General features: G+C 39.2%; 1 protein-coding gene across 1 annotated transcript; it reads left to right on the forward strand.

The window, feature by feature from the left end:
• The first annotated feature begins 16,565 nt into the window (after positions 1 to 16,565).
• Positions 16,566 to 17,834, forward strand: RXFP3 (relaxin family peptide receptor 3). Its single transcript, XM_030192124.1, has one exon. It carries the CDS (start codon positions 16,566 to 16,568, stop codon positions 17,832 to 17,834), a length of 1,269 nt encoding a protein of 422 aa, XP_030047984.1.
• The last annotated feature ends 403 nt before the right edge of the window (positions 17,835 to 18,237 follow it).

The raw sequence follows: 18,237 nt of genomic DNA on the forward strand, positions 1-18,237 counted from the left end.
TGATTCATTTTGAAAACAGTAAGTGCACAATCTCTAAAAATGATGAAGTGTATGCTGAAGCTTTTATGCATAATGATATTTATAAACTGAGCATTTCAGGTGAAGCCTCACATATGGCGCAAGTAAGGAAGAATGCTGGTAAAATGGAGAAATGCATAGACTGTGTTACTCAAAAAGGTATGAGACCCTCATTTCCTGCATACACAGGAAATAGGAGTAATAAAGTGCTGGACTTAATACACAGTGACTTATGTGGACCGTTTAATATCCCATCATTGGGAAATAACAGATTTGTGCTAATATTCTTGGATGATTTCTCTAGATATTGTGTGGCCTATTTGCTGAAAGAAAAAAGTCAAGTCACAGACATGCTGAAGAAATACGTAGCCATGGTGAGCAATAAATTTGAAAGAAAACCAAAGGTTCTTCAGACCGACAATGGTGGTGAGTTCACTTCACAAAGCATGCGCACATTTCTAGAACAAGAAGGCATTCAGCATATCACAACAGTAGCTTATACACCAGAGCAAAATTCTGTTGCAGAGAGAAAATTTAGGTCACTTGTGGAAATGACCAGATGTATGCTGTCAGATAGCAATCTCCCTAAAAGACTATGGGGGGAAGCCATTCTCACAGCAGTGTACCTACAAAACAGAATGCCAACTAAAGGCGCTGAGCGCACACCACATGAGACATGGCATGGTAGGAAGCCAAACCTGTCACACATAAGAACATTTGGAAGTACAGCATATGCTCATGTACCAAAGCAAAGAAGGCATAAGCTGGATTCCACAACAGAAAGGGGCATTTTAGTTGGCTATGCTCCAGGACACAAAGGATATAGAATTTTGAATCTGAAAACTGGCATTGTTGGCATAAGACATGTTACATATTTTGATGAAAACAAAAGGGTTGATAAAGGCTGGATTATCCCAGATGAGCCTTATCATCCAGAATATGAAACTAGAACCATAATAGACATGCCAGTGTATATAAATGCCATACCAAGGCAGATGTCTGAAAGCAACTCATCTGTATCTAACGAGGAACAGGCAGAGGAAGCAGACACAGAAAGGATCATTGAAGAAGACAGTACAGTTGGAGAAGGGGAATCAATTGGAGAAGGACTCTCAGATTTAGAGGATGCGGAAAGGTCGGACCAACCTGTTGTCAGACGCTCATCCAGGGAAAACAAAGGTGTTCCACCCCCAAGACTGTCTTACCTAACAAAGTCAGCAGAAGCTCAAGAGCCCTTAACATGGGATGAGATTGAGAAAATGCCAGCAGAAGAGGCTGCTGAATGGCATAAAGCTGCACAAGAAGAAATTGATGCATTGGATAAAAATAATACTTGGATTCTTACAAAATTACCTCCTGGCAAGAAAGCTATAGGATGCAAATGGGTATTCAAGTTAAAAAGGAATGCACAAGGAAAAGTGGAAAGGTATAAAGCCAGATTAGTCGCAAAGGGATATCTTCAAAAATATGGAGAAGATTTTGATGAAGTGTTTGCACCTGTAGTGAAACACACGACAATTAGAACACTTCTGAGCATTGCAGTCTCAAAAGGCATGCAAGTCAACCACATTGATGTGAAAACAGCGTTTCTTCATGGAGATATAACTGAAGACTTGTACATGGAACAGCCAACAGGTTTCATAAATACAAAACAAAGACAGCTAGTGTGTAAATTAAACAAAGGTCTTTATGGATTAAAGCAAAGTGCAAAATGTTGGAATGAAAAATTGCATGAAATATTGACAAATTTAGGATTTAAGCAAGGTGAAGCAGATAAATGCTTGTACACTAGGTGCAGAAATGGACAATATGCATACATTTTAGCTTTTGTTGATGATCTGCTCATTGCAAGCGAAAGTGAGCAAGAGTACAAGGACATTGTAAAATATTTAAACCTGAATGTTGAGATAAAAGAACTTGGTAATGTGTCATACTATCTTGGTATAGAAATTGAGAAACAAAATGATGGTTCTTATCTTCTAAGCCAGAAGCAGAAAATAAATGAGCTTATTGAAAGTTTAGGTATGCAAGATGCCCAAGTTGTAAGCACTCCCATGATCACTGATTTTCTGAAGGATGAAACAGTAAGAGAACCTTTACCAGATAACATCCAATATAGATCAGCCATAGGTAAGCTTTTATATCTGACTACCACATACAGGGCTGATATAGCAAATGCAGTAGGAATTTTGAGCAGAAGGGTCAGCTCACCTACCAAATCAGATTGGACTGCAGTTAAAAGGATGGTAAGGTATTTAAAGGGTACCATTGATTGTAAATTAAAGATTTCAGCCAATAGTAATCCAAAACTAATATGTTACTGTGATTCAGATTGGGCAGGGGATCATTCTGATTATAAATCCACAAGTGGATATGTGTTTATGTATGGAAATGTACAAATTTCATGGGCCAGTCATAAACAAAGTATTGTGAGTCTGTCTTCTACAGAAGCTGAATATGTGGCCGTATCGGAAGCATGCAGAGAACTGATGTGGATTGAAAAACTTTTGCTGGATTTTGGAATAGCTGAACAGAGACCAATCCAGATAATGGAAGATAATCAGAGCTGCATCCGACTGTCACAGAATGATAAGGTTCAGTCACGCACCAAGCACATCGCAACGAAATACCACAACGTGCGAGGGCTGGCGAAAGAAGGGGTCATCAGTCTACACTATTGTCACACCAGTGAGATGACAGCTGACATCATGACCAAACCATTACCCAGAGAACATTTTGTGAATCTGCGTATAAAGCTTGGACTTTGTATGAATAAATAATTGCATGACAGTTATGCATGAGAAGGGGTTTGTTGGAATGTATTGTATTTTACATGCATTGCCTGTCAGAAATGTTTTTCTCTGTGATTACTCTGTGACCTCTGATGTGAATTACTTAGAGAGGTCACACCTATGCAACTTCCTGTGGGGGTTAGGCACAGCACATGGAGCTCATGATCTCTCCTAACCTGAGAGGATCTATGGTGGTGTGAGCATCCATTACCATCTAAGCACATGGAAAGAGCTGATAATCCAAATGTATAGTATTATATATATATAAGCCTGTCTGATTATAATCTAACTGCAAACTGTGAGTAAACAGATGTTTTGTTACTTCAACTTTAAAGTGACTCAGCAGTGAATTATTCTGGGGTGTATGAGAGAGATGAAGAAAGAAATTAACATTTCTAAAGCTGAAGCTGTGTGTATAAAAATCTGCTAATTATTTACTACAAATAATCCAACAATTATTAACATTTCTGGATATATGTGGAATTGGAGGAAAGCTCAAAGAGATAGAATTAGACATGAAAATAAAACAGAAAAACAAAAACATGCAGAGAAGGAAAGACTATGCAATTACAGAAAAAATCGCAGTGAAGAACAAAAACATGAAGAAAGACACAGACGTAAACAATCAAGAATCAACAAAAACTTAATGGACCTTCAAATGACAAGACACAAAACTTTAAGAACATTACAAGAGTTTCAGGAAATAAATATAACCAGTAGCAACCTTGGCAATTTTTGCGAAATCTGTGAACTTTGTAATGCAAAACACTTTATCTTTTTTTTTTTTTTTGTAATTTTAATGAATTTTACAAGAAACACTTGTACAGAAAAGGAGTATTACCATACCATACAAGAAAATATTTTATAAAGAAAATCTATTAAATGATAATTACTGCTAAAGTCCACAATTATAGGCAAGGCACAATTCAAAAATTGGTTAACATAGGAAAAAATGAATAGAACATGTTCCCACTTATCCTATCACGGAGTAGATACTAATGGAGGAAGCACAAGAGAGTTTACGGCTGGTTCTTGTCTGGAGTCCAGGAATTTTGCTAACTGATCACTCTCAAAGAAAACATATTTAATAGATTGAAATTTAACAACACATTTACAAGGAAAATTAAGCCAGAAAATTCCCCCCTGTGACAATACACGATCACGAAGTTTCAAAAAAGACTGACGTCTTTTCTGAGTTTGTCTAGCAATATCAGGAAATACTTTGACTTTGCAATTCAGAAAGACTTCATGTCTATGTTTAAAGAAAGTTTTCAAGATCCAGTCCCGATCCGGCTGTAGAACAAAGTCTATAATTAATGTAGCAGGTTGTACTCCATATAGTTTATCTTCAATTGTTTGTGATAAATTCAAGTTTAGCTCCTCAAATGGGGTTTCCATAGATGGTATTATGCGCTCACTTGGTTTCTATTTTCCTATGTAAATATACATTTTCTTTTATTAAAGTTATTTGACTCTCTTTAATTTGATTTGTTTCGAGTATAATTGTTTGTTCAAAAGTTTTAGTTTGTTCCAACTGTTTTTCCAAGTCTGCTATTTTAGCTTGATTTGATTGAGTTACTTTAACTATTGGAGATAATTTCTGAGTTAAAGAATCTTCTAAACATTCCAAAGCATCCCAAATTTTTTCTAGGGTTATTTTCTCCGGTTTTTTAGGAAATAATTTCAATGTTACCTCTTCCTGAGCTCCATTCTTAGAGCCAGTCTTGCTCTCCTGTGATTCAACTCCTACTCCTTCGGTATTCTCAGCAGTAACCACCAGCAGTATTCTCAGCAGTAACCACCAGCACTGCTGCACTCGGTGTTCTGCTAGCAGAGTCTGCCCCTGCTCCCAGATCAGACATCTCCTCATCGGGTCTAGTCAATCCAGGGCTCTGGTCTGCCAGCATTGCCGGCATCAAAGGAGGACTCCATTCCTCTGGGCTCAGAGTGGTCTCTCCCTCAGGCAGGTAGGTCGTTCTCCTCTCATCGATCCCTCCTGCAGCAAGGGTTGTTGCCCAGTCAATTCTACTCTGGGAACAGTGAAATGGTCCATCAGTTCCAATTCCTGTCTTGCAGAGGGAGCAGGGTAAGCCCTCTGTTTGCCCCGTCTCTTGGGCATGGAAATGTATTTTTTAAGGAAAAAAAACAGCAAGAGGGAGTTGAGTGAGGAGCTGTTTCACACACGTCCTATTCAGACGCCATCTTGCCAGGCAAAACACTTTAAAAATGAAAGACCAACAGATAAGAAGTTTAATGTTTGCTGCAATAAAGGGTCTATACATTTACCACCTATAACTACAAATGAATACATTAAGAAGTTGATGACTGCACAAGATCCAGATTCAAAAACATTTATGAAAAATATAAGATCATATAATAGTGCATTAGCATTTATATCAGTGGGAGCAAAAATTAACGTACCAAGAGGTTTTGGACCATACTGTTTCAAAATACAAGGACAAATGTATCATCTTGCAGGAACACTTCATCCACCTCAGAATAAGGACCCAAAATATGCACAGTTATATATTTTAGACGAGTCACTGGCAAATGAAGAAAGGATGAACAATCCAGCAAATCAAGCTTGCAAACCACACATAATTAAAAGGTTAGCTGATATTATTGGTTCAAACCCATTAACAAAAGCATACAAAATGATGCATGAGGTAGAAAAAGAACAAAATGAACTACATGGTAATAAATTAAACACAACAACTGTACATATGGCAATTATGAACAACAGGAAAACGGATCCCAGAACATACAATCCACAACGTTGCAATGAGGTTGCCATGGTGTTTGTGAGTCCTGACGGAGAACCTCCAATCAACAGAGATTTATTGGTACATCTGAGACCTAACAAAAATGTACAAGCAACCAGTCGAGTTGACTATAGAGACAGAAATGTTGATGCGCTTTGTTATCCCCTATTATTTCCAAATGCAGAACAAACATGGGGCATTGGATTAGCTTTACACAATGTAAAACCAACCAGCTCAAGGCAAATATCTCTAAAACAATATTACTCATACTACTTTCAAATAAGAGAAAATTATAACCCATTATTGAAAGCGGGTCGCTTGACACAACAATACGTTGTTGATGCTTATGTAAAAGCTGAAAGCAATGACCTTAACTTCATACGAACAAAGCAAAAAGAACTACGAGTTGAAAAACGTTATGACTTAACCTATGTTGAAGACGATGATGATGCACAAAATGCAGTAAAAAAAATCATTCTACCATCTACTTTCACTGGAAGCCGAAGGAATATGCAACAATGTTACCAAGATGCTATGGCAATCACAATGAGATATGGTAAACCAGACCTTTTCATTACAATGACATGTAATCCAAAGTGGAAAGAAATAACTGATAATCTTGCAACTGGTGAAAGAACTGGAAATAGACCAGACTTGGGTAGATAGGGTCTTCAAACTTAAAGAACTTATGGAAGAAATTGTAAAGGATGAAATCTTTGGAAAAATAAACGCATATGTTCAGGTAATTGAATTTAAAAAAAAAAAGAACTACCACATGCACATATAATATTTACTTTGGTTTCAAGCGACAAACTAAATGATATACTCACAATTGAAAGAATAGTATCAGCAGAAATACCAGATGCAAGAACACAACCTGATTTGTATGACATTATAACAACAAGCATGATACATGGACCATGTGATGAGAGAAATCCACATTCTCCATGCTTAGTAGATGGAAAGTGCTGCAAAGGCTTTCCAAAACAGTTTCAAAATGAAACAGCAGCAAATGAAGACGGCTATCCGACTTATTGTAGATGAAAATTAGATCCAGTAATAGTTGGAAAATATAACGTTGACAATAGTTGGGTTGTTCCTTACAATCCTTACTTATCACTCCGTTACAAATGTCACATTAATGTAGAAATTTGTGCTTCTTTTAAATCTGTGAAATACTTATTCAAATATGCTTTCAAAGGCATTGATTGCGCAAATCTACATTTCTCAATTGATGAAGTACAAACTTACATTGATTCTCGCTACGTAAGTCCTCCTGAAGCTATGTGGAGAATATTTAGATTTGAAATGCATCAGCAAAGCCACTCAATAAAGAGACTAGCAATTCATCTAGAAGGAGAACAAACTGTTGTATATCAACCTAATTTTAAAAGTGTTTCAACAGCTCTGGAACAAGATAAGGACACCACTTTAACTGCATGGTTCAAACTTAATCAAGAAAATCATACCGCACGAGTGTACAAATACACTGAAATACCAGAACACTTTGTATTCAATCCAAAAAAATCACAAATGGCAACCTCGAAAAGCAGGATTTGGGAAAACAATTGGAAGGATGTATCCCGTAAACATCTGTGATACTGAACGATATTTCTTAAGATTGCTACTACTGCATATCCCAGGAGCAACTTCTTTTCAATCTCTAAAAACCATTGATGCAGTTCAGTACAACACATACTTTGAAGTAGCAAAAGCAAAAGGTTTAACAAGCGATGACAATGTGTGGAATGCTACATTAGCTGATGCTGCATCTACTGGTATGACCACAAATTTAAGGCATTTATTTGCATACCTTTGTATCTATAGTGGCCTGACTGACATGTCCACTTTATGGGATAACCATCAGGACTTCTTAATTGAAGACTACTGCAGAAAGCATGGCCATTTAGTTTCACAGCATTGCAAAATGTGTACATCATTATATGCATTAACAGATATACAAGAGGTTTTGATGGCACATGGAAAAACCTGCAAAGACTTTTCACTACAAATACCTTTGCAAAACTTGCCAAACAACTTCAATGATGGAATCAATGTCCAACTAGAGAGACAAATATCACATGATTTGGAAGCAACGTTAAACCCAGAACTAAGAGAAGCTTATGAGACAATAAAAAATGCAATCTATTCAAAGAACACACAAAATAAATGTTTTTTCCTAGATGGGCCAGGTGGAACAGGAAAAACCCATTTATATAGAACATTACTAAGTTACATTAAGGTAATGGACAAGTTGCAGTGGTCGTTGCATCTACAGGAATTGCAGCTAATCTTTTCAAATCTGGAAGAATCTACCACTCACAGTTTAAAATTCCTTTAAAAGTTAATGAAACATCTGTCTCAGGTATCAAAATTACATCAAAAGAAGCAAAAGCAATTAATGATTCCATATTAATCATTTGGGATGAAGCAACCATGGCACCTGGGTTAGCACTGGATTGTGTGGAACGTTTACTGAAGGAAATAACACATTAACAAAGTATTCCCTTTGAGGGAAAACTACTATTATTGGGTGGTGACTTCAGACAATGTTTACCTGTAATTCCTGGAGCAAATTCATCAGAAGTTGTTCAGTCTTGCATAAAGTATAATACAAATTGGAATCAATTCAAACAATTGAACCCCGCAACTAATATGAGGTCTACAGACCGCATGTATAGTGAGTGGCTTATTAAACTAGGAAATGGTGAATTAACAAATAATGTGGGTCTAAATGACCGAGGGGTAAAAGGGGCGATCAAGGAAGACAAAGATGTAGCGGAGAGACTGAATTAATTCTTTGCTTCGGTCTTCACCGAGGAAGATTTGGGTGGGATACCGGTGTCGGAAATGGTATTTCAAGCGGACGAGTCGGAGAAACTTACTGACTTCACGGTAAACCTGGAGGACGTAATGGGGCAGTTCGGCAAACTGAAGAGTAGCAAATCTCCTGGACCGGATGGTATTCATCCTAGAGTACTGATAGAACTGAAAAACGAGCTTGCGGAGCTACTGCTAGTGATATGCAACTTATCCTTAAAATCGAGCGTGGTACCGGAAGATTGGAGGGTGGCCAATGTAACGCCCATTTTTAAAAAAGGCTCCAGGGGAGATCCGGGAAATTATAGACCGGTGAGTCTGACGTCGGTGCCTGGGAAAATGGTAGAGGCTATTATTAAAAACAAAATTACAGAGCACATCCGAGGACATGGATTACTGAGACCAAGTCAGCATGGCTTTTGTGTGGGGAAATCTTGCCTGACCAATTTACTTCAGTTCTTTGAAGGAGTGAACAAACATGTGGACAAAGGGGAGTCGGTTGATATTGTGTATCTGGATTTTCAAAAGGCGTTTGACAAGGTACCTCATGAAAGGCTACAGATGAAATTGGAGGGTCATGGGATAGGAGGAAATGTCCTATTGTGGATTAAAAACTGGTTGAAGGATAGGAAACAGAGAGTGGGGTTAAATGGGCAGTATTCACAATGGAAAAGGGTAGTTAGTGGGGTTCCTCAAGGGTCCGTGCTAGGACCGCTGCTTTTTAATATATTTATAAATGATTTAGAGATGGGAGTAACTAGCGAGGTAATTAAATTTGCTGATGACACAAAGTTATTCAAAGTCGTTAAATCACGACAGGATTGTGAAAAATTATAAGAGGACCTTACAAGACTGGGAGACTGGGCGGCTAAATGGCAGATGATGTTTAATGTGAGCAAGTGCAAGGTGATGCATGTGGGAAAAAAGAACCCGAATTATAGCTACATCATGCAAGGTTCCACGTTAGGAGTTACGGACCAAGAAAGGGATCTGGGTGTCGTCGTCGATAACACACTGAAACCTTCTGCTCAGTGTGCTGCTGCGGCTAAGAAAGCGAATAGAATGTTGGGTATTATTAGGAAAGGTATGGAAAACAGGTGTGAGGATCTTATAATGCCGTTGTATCGCTCCATGGTGCGACCGCACCTTGAGTATTGTGTTCAATTCTGGTCGCCGCATCTCAAGAAGGATATAGTAGAATTGGAAAAGGTGCAGCGAAGGGCGACTAAAATGATAGCAGGGATGGGACGACTTCCCTATGAAGAAAGACTAAGGAGGCTAGGGCTATACAGCTTGGAGAAGAGACGGCTGAGGGGAGACATGATAGAGGTATATAAAATAATGAGTGGAGTGGAACAGGTGGATGTGAAGCTTCTGTTCACGCTTTCCAAAAATACTAGGACTAGGGGGCATGCGATGAAACTACAGTGTAGTAAATTTAAAACAAATCGGAGAAAATTTTTCTTCACCCAACGTGTAATTAAACTCTGGAATTCGTTGCCGGAGAAAGTGGTGAAGGCGGTTAGCTTAGCAGAGTTTAAAAAGGGGTTGGACTGTTTCCTAAAGGACAAGTCCATAAACCGCTACTAAACGGACTTGGAAAAATCCAAAATTCCAGGAATAACATGTATAGAATGTTTGTACGTTTGGGAAGCTTGCCAGGTGCCCTTGGCCTGGATTGGCCGCTGTCGTGGACAGGATGCTGGGCTCGATGGACCCTTGGTCTTTTCCCAGTATGGCATTACTTATGTACTTATGTACCATCCTCCATGCTAACTGAGGATATTATTACGGATATATTTGGAACAACATTGTTATCAAAAGATATTGAAACATACTCAAGAAGAGCTATTTTATCCCCCCCAAAATGAACATGTCAATGAAATAAATATACAAGTTCTGAGTAAGCTGAAAGAGGAAGAAAAAATGTATCTCAGTTCAGACAAACTCATCAGTGAGCATGGTGATGATGTCAGCGAATACCCAATTGAATTTCTTCACACATTACATCCTTCAGGCACTGCCTCTCATACATTGAAAATCAAAAAGGGAGCAATTATTATGCTATTGAGGAAGCTAAATACTAAAAGAGGTCTATGCAATGGAACAAGACTGATTTTTACCGACTTAAAACCAAACTTAATAATGGCTAAAGTCATAACTGGCAGTGCACAAGGTGAAACAGTATTCATTCCACGAATAGATCTTATTACAGATTCTGGACTGCCATTCCAACTACAAAGGCGTCAATTCCCTGTAAACCTTGCATTTGCAATAACCATTAATAAATCACAAGGGCAGACTTTAGACAAGGTTGGAATCTACCTACCCAACCCTGTATTTAGCCATGGACAACTATATGTTGCCTTTTCAAGAGTCAGAAAGGCTTCAGACGTGAAAGTATTAGTTAAGCAGACATCAGAACAAGGAAAATTGATCCAAGGATCAAATTCTATTTACACAAAAAACATTGTATATAAAAGTGTACTGTAAATATCAACTATTAAATGTTATTTATGTTCTTTCATTACTTTTTTATAACTCACCCGTTAGGGGACGGCAGGGGAGAGAGGAGGGTTGCTGGACATGGGGGCAGGGCAGGGGAGAGAGGAGGGTTGCTGGACATGGGGGGAGGGCAGGGGACAGAGCAGGGTTGGTGAACAGGGGGAGGCCAACGGAAAGAGAAGGGTTGCTGGAAATGGGGGGAGGACAGGGGAGGGAGGATGGTTGGTGCACGGGGGAAGGCCAGGGGATACAGGAGGGCTACTGGACATGCGGGGGAGGGCAGAGGAGAGAGCAGGGTTGCTGGACATGGATCGGGGGGCGAGGAGGGCAGGGGAGAGAGGAGGTTTGCTGGACATGGAGGTGAAAATAAAAAAACTCGCCCATTTTAACGGGCTTAACGGCTAGTCTGTCATAAAACGACAGTGTAGATGCAGTTATAAGTAATTTGACATCGATAAAACAGATATCAAATTATTCCATTTTTTTGTGCGTGAAGGTGGCTAATATTCAATATGTCACAGATTTAGCCTTCCAAACATGCTGTGATAAACGGTATGTAGTTTTTTAAAAAACATAGCAAGTCGCGCGTGTATCCAATACCAGGTACTCGTTGGTGGCGGGTATTATCAGGTGTTGAAAAGGTTACTAAACTATTGTCAGCAGATGATGCCGTTACAGGGAAACTAAATATACAGAATGTATGTAATAATGTATCTCTTAACTCGACATGGCTGCTTAGCGTTAAACTTGACGGCATCTGCATTGCAAACAGGTAAAAGCCTTTTTTTTTTAAAACATCTGTTTATTTAATGAAGCTTTACAATATACATCAACCATGCAGACTTCAGGTAAAAGCCTTTTGTCTTACTTTGCTAGTTGGATGCATATTAAACAATTCTTAACAGAGTATTCTCAATCGGTTGTTACCTAAAACTATGCAAATCAAAACAAAACAAGAAATGCGAAAAATCTTACCTCTAATGTAGGTACTGTCTTTTAGCTAACAGAGTTAATAAAAAAAACACTGTCGGTACAGAAAAGCCCGTCAAATGCCAGGGCATGCGAACCAGCTTCCCTTTAAATTAGGGAACCCGTAGCAAAGGATGGCTGACATCATAGCACACCTAACTCTTTGCAGAGGTGGAAAATTTTTTTGGGGGGGGGGCATGGTCCCATGATCTATTAGCCGATAAACGAGTGATTCTGTTGCCAAATTTAAAAATTGCTGTGAAACTTTCTGGATTAAGTCTCATAACCTATTAAGAACCTTTTTAAACAACTGAATTGTTTATTGTCAATTTACAAAGCAAGTCTCGGCAGTTATTATGCATTGTTTGTGAAAAAGACATGCAGTATTGATAAACCCATTGTAGAGCGTTTCTTTCAAAGTGCGATTAGAGTATTAAAAATAGCGCTATTCCAATTTAGCCAAATAATTGCTAATTTAAAAGATGTTATGGGTGGAAAGAGAGAATTATGCTAGAAAACGTGTGTAATAGTTGCAATTTTGCAGCATATACATACAATTTAGAAAATCGTAGCATGACATCATCATACATAAAAAAATATATAAAAATTTTACGATAAAATCTGCGGTTTTGTAACATATATACACCAAGAGATTTGAATACAAATAACTGCAATGTGCAACTTATACATACAAATATATAAGTGATGGCAGAGCTTCAAAGTGTGAAGAAGTAACAATAATTTAGAAAAATTTTAAAAATACTTACAATTTTTTTAATGATATACAAATGTCAAAACATGCCTTGAGTCAACCCATAGATTTGCCAATGCGTACCAGAAACACTTTATACATACATGTATACATACATACGCCTACACACACACACACACACACACACATATATATATATATATATATATATATATATATATATATATATATATATATCTGATGCACACACAAAATTGGGTATGGGAATTTGGGCACAATATATAGAATCTGGGGTTATTCTCTCTCCCTTAGAAATGAGCAACAAGCCATTATTGACCTATAAGTGCATTCACTCTACAGCTCCTCAGTACCTCTCCACTCTCATCTCTCCCTACATTCCTCCCCGGGAACTCAGTTCACTGGGTAAATCTCTCTTATCTGCACCCTTCTCTTCCACTGCTAACTCCAGACTCCGTTCCTTTTATCTTGCTGCACCATATGCCTGGAATAGACTTCCTGAGCCGGTACGTCAAGCTCCATCTCTGGCCATCTTCAAATCTAAGCTAAAAGCCCACCTTTTTTGATGCTTCTTTCAACTCCTAACCCTTGTTCACTTGTTCAGAACCCTTATTTTATCATCCTCGCTTTAATATTCCCTTATCTCTTGTTTGTCCTGTTTGTCTGTCCCAATTAGATTGTAAGCTCTGTCGAGCAGGGACTGTCTCTTCATGTTCAAGTGTACAGCACTGCATACGTCTAGTAGCGCTATAGAAATGATAAGTAGTAGTAGTAGTAGTATTTTGCAGTGCTCAAGGGGGCAATGTCTCCAAATGGTTTATTTTATGCATACCATGACAGTAATGAACCTCATTTCTAAGCCAGGATATGTAGAGAATGATCTCAGTCTTTCAAATGTGTGTCTCTGAATGGATTGTTTGATGCAGCTGTAAGGGATTGCCGATGGTGAATTTATTCCTTATTACTGTTTACTTTCATTTTTTTCTTCCAGAAATATTCATTCATGGTTGTACAGCATTACACCAGATTAGCATGGGAGCCCTTTCTGCCACCTCAATGGGTGGTGGTCTGTGCTCCCCCCCCCCCCAAATGGCTACACGGCAAGTGTGACCTTACTGTGCAGCCATTTTATTTTTGGCTATTTTCAACTGCTGCAGTAAAAGAGGCCCTGGTGCACAGCAAAAATGGCTGTAGTCGCTAGATCAGAGCCCCTTTTACTGCAGCTTATAAAAAGGTCCCTGATTTGTGCTATAAATTTGTCATGTTAGATGCATCTGACAAGTGGGTGCTAACACATGCCTGATGCAGCACAAAATGGAGTGCCAGAGGATGCCCTACAGTGTCACATGGTAGTCTTGAAATCTGCACAAATTATTCTTGTGTTTTTTCATGGGTCATGTCAAGGGCAGAGAGTGGGCATTCTTGCACTAAGTTAGTGCAGCTATATTATCACACACTAATTGGTTAGCACATGGATACTTTGAGAGCCCTTTCCGCCTACAAAATGGGAATTTTATGAAATGGCTGTGTGCTAATGACAGCATTAGTGCCTGGCCATTAATGCAAACAATTGGGGGAAAAAAGCCATTATTATGACTGCAGTAAAAATGGCCTTAGCACGTGGAAAAGATCTTCATAAAGGCAAGCTAAGGTCACTATTTACTGCAGCTTTTTTAGAAGAACCCCTTAAGAGTCTTGTCTATGTTTGAGCTTTTATCATAAACTTTGTTCAGGCTATATAAATACATATAATTAATGCATGCTTGCATATTGTATTTGTTGTTGTTCATTTTTTATATATTGCTTTGGGAGAATATAATTATAATGCCTTATTTTAAATGTTTCTATATACTTATTGGTGGATTCTCCCTTTTTACCTGACTTTATTTCACTTAGACATTTATGTGGACATGCCATGGGGTTCACTTGCTAAGTGGTTTGCCATTTTAATTTTAGACATGAGTGCCAAATATAAAAAAAACAAACCGACTAACCTAACCAAGATTTTATTGGTGAATCCTTTCTCAACTAGTGTATCTTGTTGTTCTTTTCCTGGAAGAGAGGATTTATTTTCCAAATAAAGGTATTAAAGACTCGTTTTCTCAGTTAAATTTTAAAAAAAGGCGGAAACAATATTTATTTAAAACTTTTGAATAAAGAAATATTTAAATGAACATTTTAAAATGTTCTTCCTGTGAAGGTGCCAATAAAAAAAAAAAGGATTGGGCAGACTATAAATAACATCGATTTGGAAAAGTGAAGATTAAAAATTAAACAATACTGTATTAGGTTTGCCCACAAAGAATATGCCTCTTTTTTTAATATCAATTCTAGATCACACTATAGCACCAAACATTAGCTCCTTCTAGTGGTCAGAATTATAGCTTTTTTTTTTTCTTTTAATCACTGCCCTCCAAACTAGTCTCTTTCGAAATCAAACTGAATGTTGATTATCACAAAACAAGTCCAGACTCTCTTGCAAACAGGTCTAAATATGCATATATTTTTAATCTTTTTTTTTTACCTTTCTAATTTATGATTACCTTTTACTGAGTGAGAACAAATGAGTATCGTTATCACGTTCTCAGAACAAGTTTTTTTTCTTTAAACTAACAGTTTCAAAGTTCCTATTCTTAGTTCTGCTACTATTAACTAAGGGTTGATAACTTTGGGTACGCAATGTCAACAATAATATTTGAAAGGGGGTAAGGCAACCTTCTATTGAGTGCATTATTAGCCAAAATATAATCTAAAATTGCCTTTTCAATGTAACAAAAACAAAAAATCTTTTCGGTGAGCCCTAGCATGCAAGGTGCAAATTCCAAGAAAATAGGCTAGAACGATGCAAATGAATTTTTCCATCCTCTATAGCAGCAGCAAAACACGTGCTATTGTTTCGCTTAATGATATTTACTCCCTTTGGGGTTTCTCCTATTTCTTACCATTGGCAGTTCTACCAGGATGCGCACTTCACACATATCGGAAATTATATACTGCTGAAAAGCATCAGGGCTGTCAATATAGCATTGGCGCCAACATTTCCAAATCACTGGGAGTGTCAAACGCAATTCAATTACTCCTCCCTGGACCACAAAGAGAGTTCGCTAAATACTGGGGGGAGGGGGGTATAGCAGCCAACTGTATGGGTGCTAAGCACCCCCCCCCCCCCCCCCAACATTGAGCAAGCTACTTCGTTTGTATCCAGGAAAACGCAGTTTATATTGTGTGTGGCATCTCCCAATCATTTTGGGATGTTGGCATGCTCAGCACCCACTGGCACCCATACAGCTGACTCTTTTTCAACTTAATATCCTGACAACAGAGCAAAATGGCTTATATCACGCTTCTAAAACTGTGTGCACAATTGCAGCAATAATTGGCTTTGTTCAGTCGCGTTTTGGTTAAGGGTTGCAAGATAGAGGTTTTCAGCACCTTGGCGAGCTCTGAAATGAGCTACTGCTCATGCTTCTCCAACCACCTTGTGGGAGGGAAGAGGGGTTGGCCAGTATGAGTGAGCAGCATGAGAAATATAAAAGGATTGAAGTACTCCCGAAACAGTTCAACTGGAAGCAAGACTACCTCTTTTCAAAAAGCAAAGACAGCTGAAAAGTGAAGCTTGTTTCAGTAAAGCCAATGCACAAGCCAGAGGGGTTATTGTCTCTCCTCATGCTCTCCTGTCAAAAGCAGTAGCCTCCGTTTTATCAAGGTAGACCCGCGCTTTCTACAGTGTGCATTGACACGGAGCAAACTTGATTTTTGGAGATTATAAAATAACTCAGCTGTCACATTTACCAGGCAAGCTGCCATCTATTGCTTGGGGAAGACAGACGTCTGCTGTCACGGGTTTCTTACTACTTCCAAAGGACACTGGACGGCTGGTTTGCTAGTTTTTTTGTTTGTTTGTTTTTTTTGCTCCCCTTGCATATTATAACCCCGAAGCAAAAGTGCCCTGATTTTCTGGACCATGGGATGGACGGCATCTGCAACCACAGTTACTGCTCCATAGCATCAAGCATGCAAGAAACAGAGCGAAGAGACTTATTTGGGATGCTGCCGAATTCGTTCTTAGAAAAGCATTTCATCAACAGAACTAACGAGTCTCTGCAGGACTTTTTCAACTATGAAAAACCTGAGGGTTACGGAGACAGCTTTGCGATTGTCCGGATCATTATTTCCCTTGTGTATTCCGTGGTGTGCGCCCTGGGACTGGTCGGTAACTTGCTTGTCCTGTATCTCATGAAAATCAAGCAAGGGTGGAAAAAATCACCGATCAATCTTTTTGTGACCATTCTAGCAGTGACGGACTTCCAGTTCGTATTGACTCTTCCTTTCTGGGCGGTGGAAAATGCCCTGGACTTTGCATGGCTGTTTGGAGACACCATGTGCAAGATAGTGTCCTATGTGACCGCTATGAATATGTATGCTAGCGTTTTCTTCCTTACTGCAATGAGCGTAGCGCGGTACTACTCCGTAGCGTCTGCCCTGAAAAGCAAAAGGAGACCAATCGGATGTTCTGCCAAATGGGTGAGTGCCCTCGTCTGGGTCTCTGCCGTCCTGGCATCCCTGCCCAGCGCTGTCTTTTCTACAGCATCAACGGTGTCCAATGAAGTGCTGTGCCTAGTTAAGTTTCCCTTCGACAACGAGAAGGCCCAGTTCTGGCTGGGGCTTTACCACACTCAGAAGGTCTTGCTGGGTTTCCTGATCCCTGTGGTGATCATCACCATCTGTTATCTGATGCTGATCCGCTTTATCTCGGACAAAAACGTATGTACTTCCACGACCAAGAGAAGGTCTAAAGTGACTAAATCGGTGACTATCGTGGTCTTGTCCTTTTTTGTCTGCTGGCTCCCCAATCAGGCTTTAACGGCTTGGGGGATCTTAATCAAACTAAACGTGGTTCATTTCAGCTACGAATTTTACACTAGTCAGGCGTATTTTTTCCCTGTTAGCGTGTGCCTGGCTCACTCCAACAGCTGTCTCAACCCGATTCTGTACTGCCTGATGAGGAGGGAGTTCAGGAAAGCTTTGAAAAACCTCTTCTGGAGAATCACCTCGCCCTCCCTCACCAACATGCGCCCGTTCACTGCCACCACCAAACCGGAGCAGGACGAGCAGGCTCACTGCATGGTGCCCTTGAACGCAGCTGAACCAGACGTTAACTATTATCCCCCGGGAGCCGTCATTTATAACAGCAGATATGATCTTCTGCCTAGTAGCTCCACTGAGCAACGCTATTGATGTCCATACACCCCCCCCCCTATCTTTTCATCTATCCCTTCATACTCTGCATCCCCACTTTAGTTCCTGGGGTCTAGTAGCATTGGCCACACTGCTTCTATTTCAAATGTCATATGATCCCAAGCATTAGGCGAGATGTAGATATGGTTGTGGCCAATTTAAAACAAAACTCACCATACTCATCAATAATATAAAAGCAAAGGTCATGTGCTGCTTATTCAGAAACTGAGAGCTGCTGTATATTACTACTAATCACTTCTATAGCGCTACTGGATGTACGGGGGGGGGGGGGGGGAGGGGGACTTAACATACCGCCTTTTCTGTGGTTTTTCCAACTACATTCAAAGCGGTTTACATATTGTATACAGGTACTTATTTGTACCTGGGACAATGGAGGGTTAAG

Source organism: Microcaecilia unicolor, chromosome 2 (assembly GCF_901765095.1).
Source record: "Microcaecilia unicolor chromosome 2, aMicUni1.1, whole genome shotgun sequence".
In the NCBI taxonomy this organism is placed as follows: domain Eukaryota; kingdom Metazoa; phylum Chordata; class Amphibia; order Gymnophiona; family Siphonopidae; genus Microcaecilia; species Microcaecilia unicolor.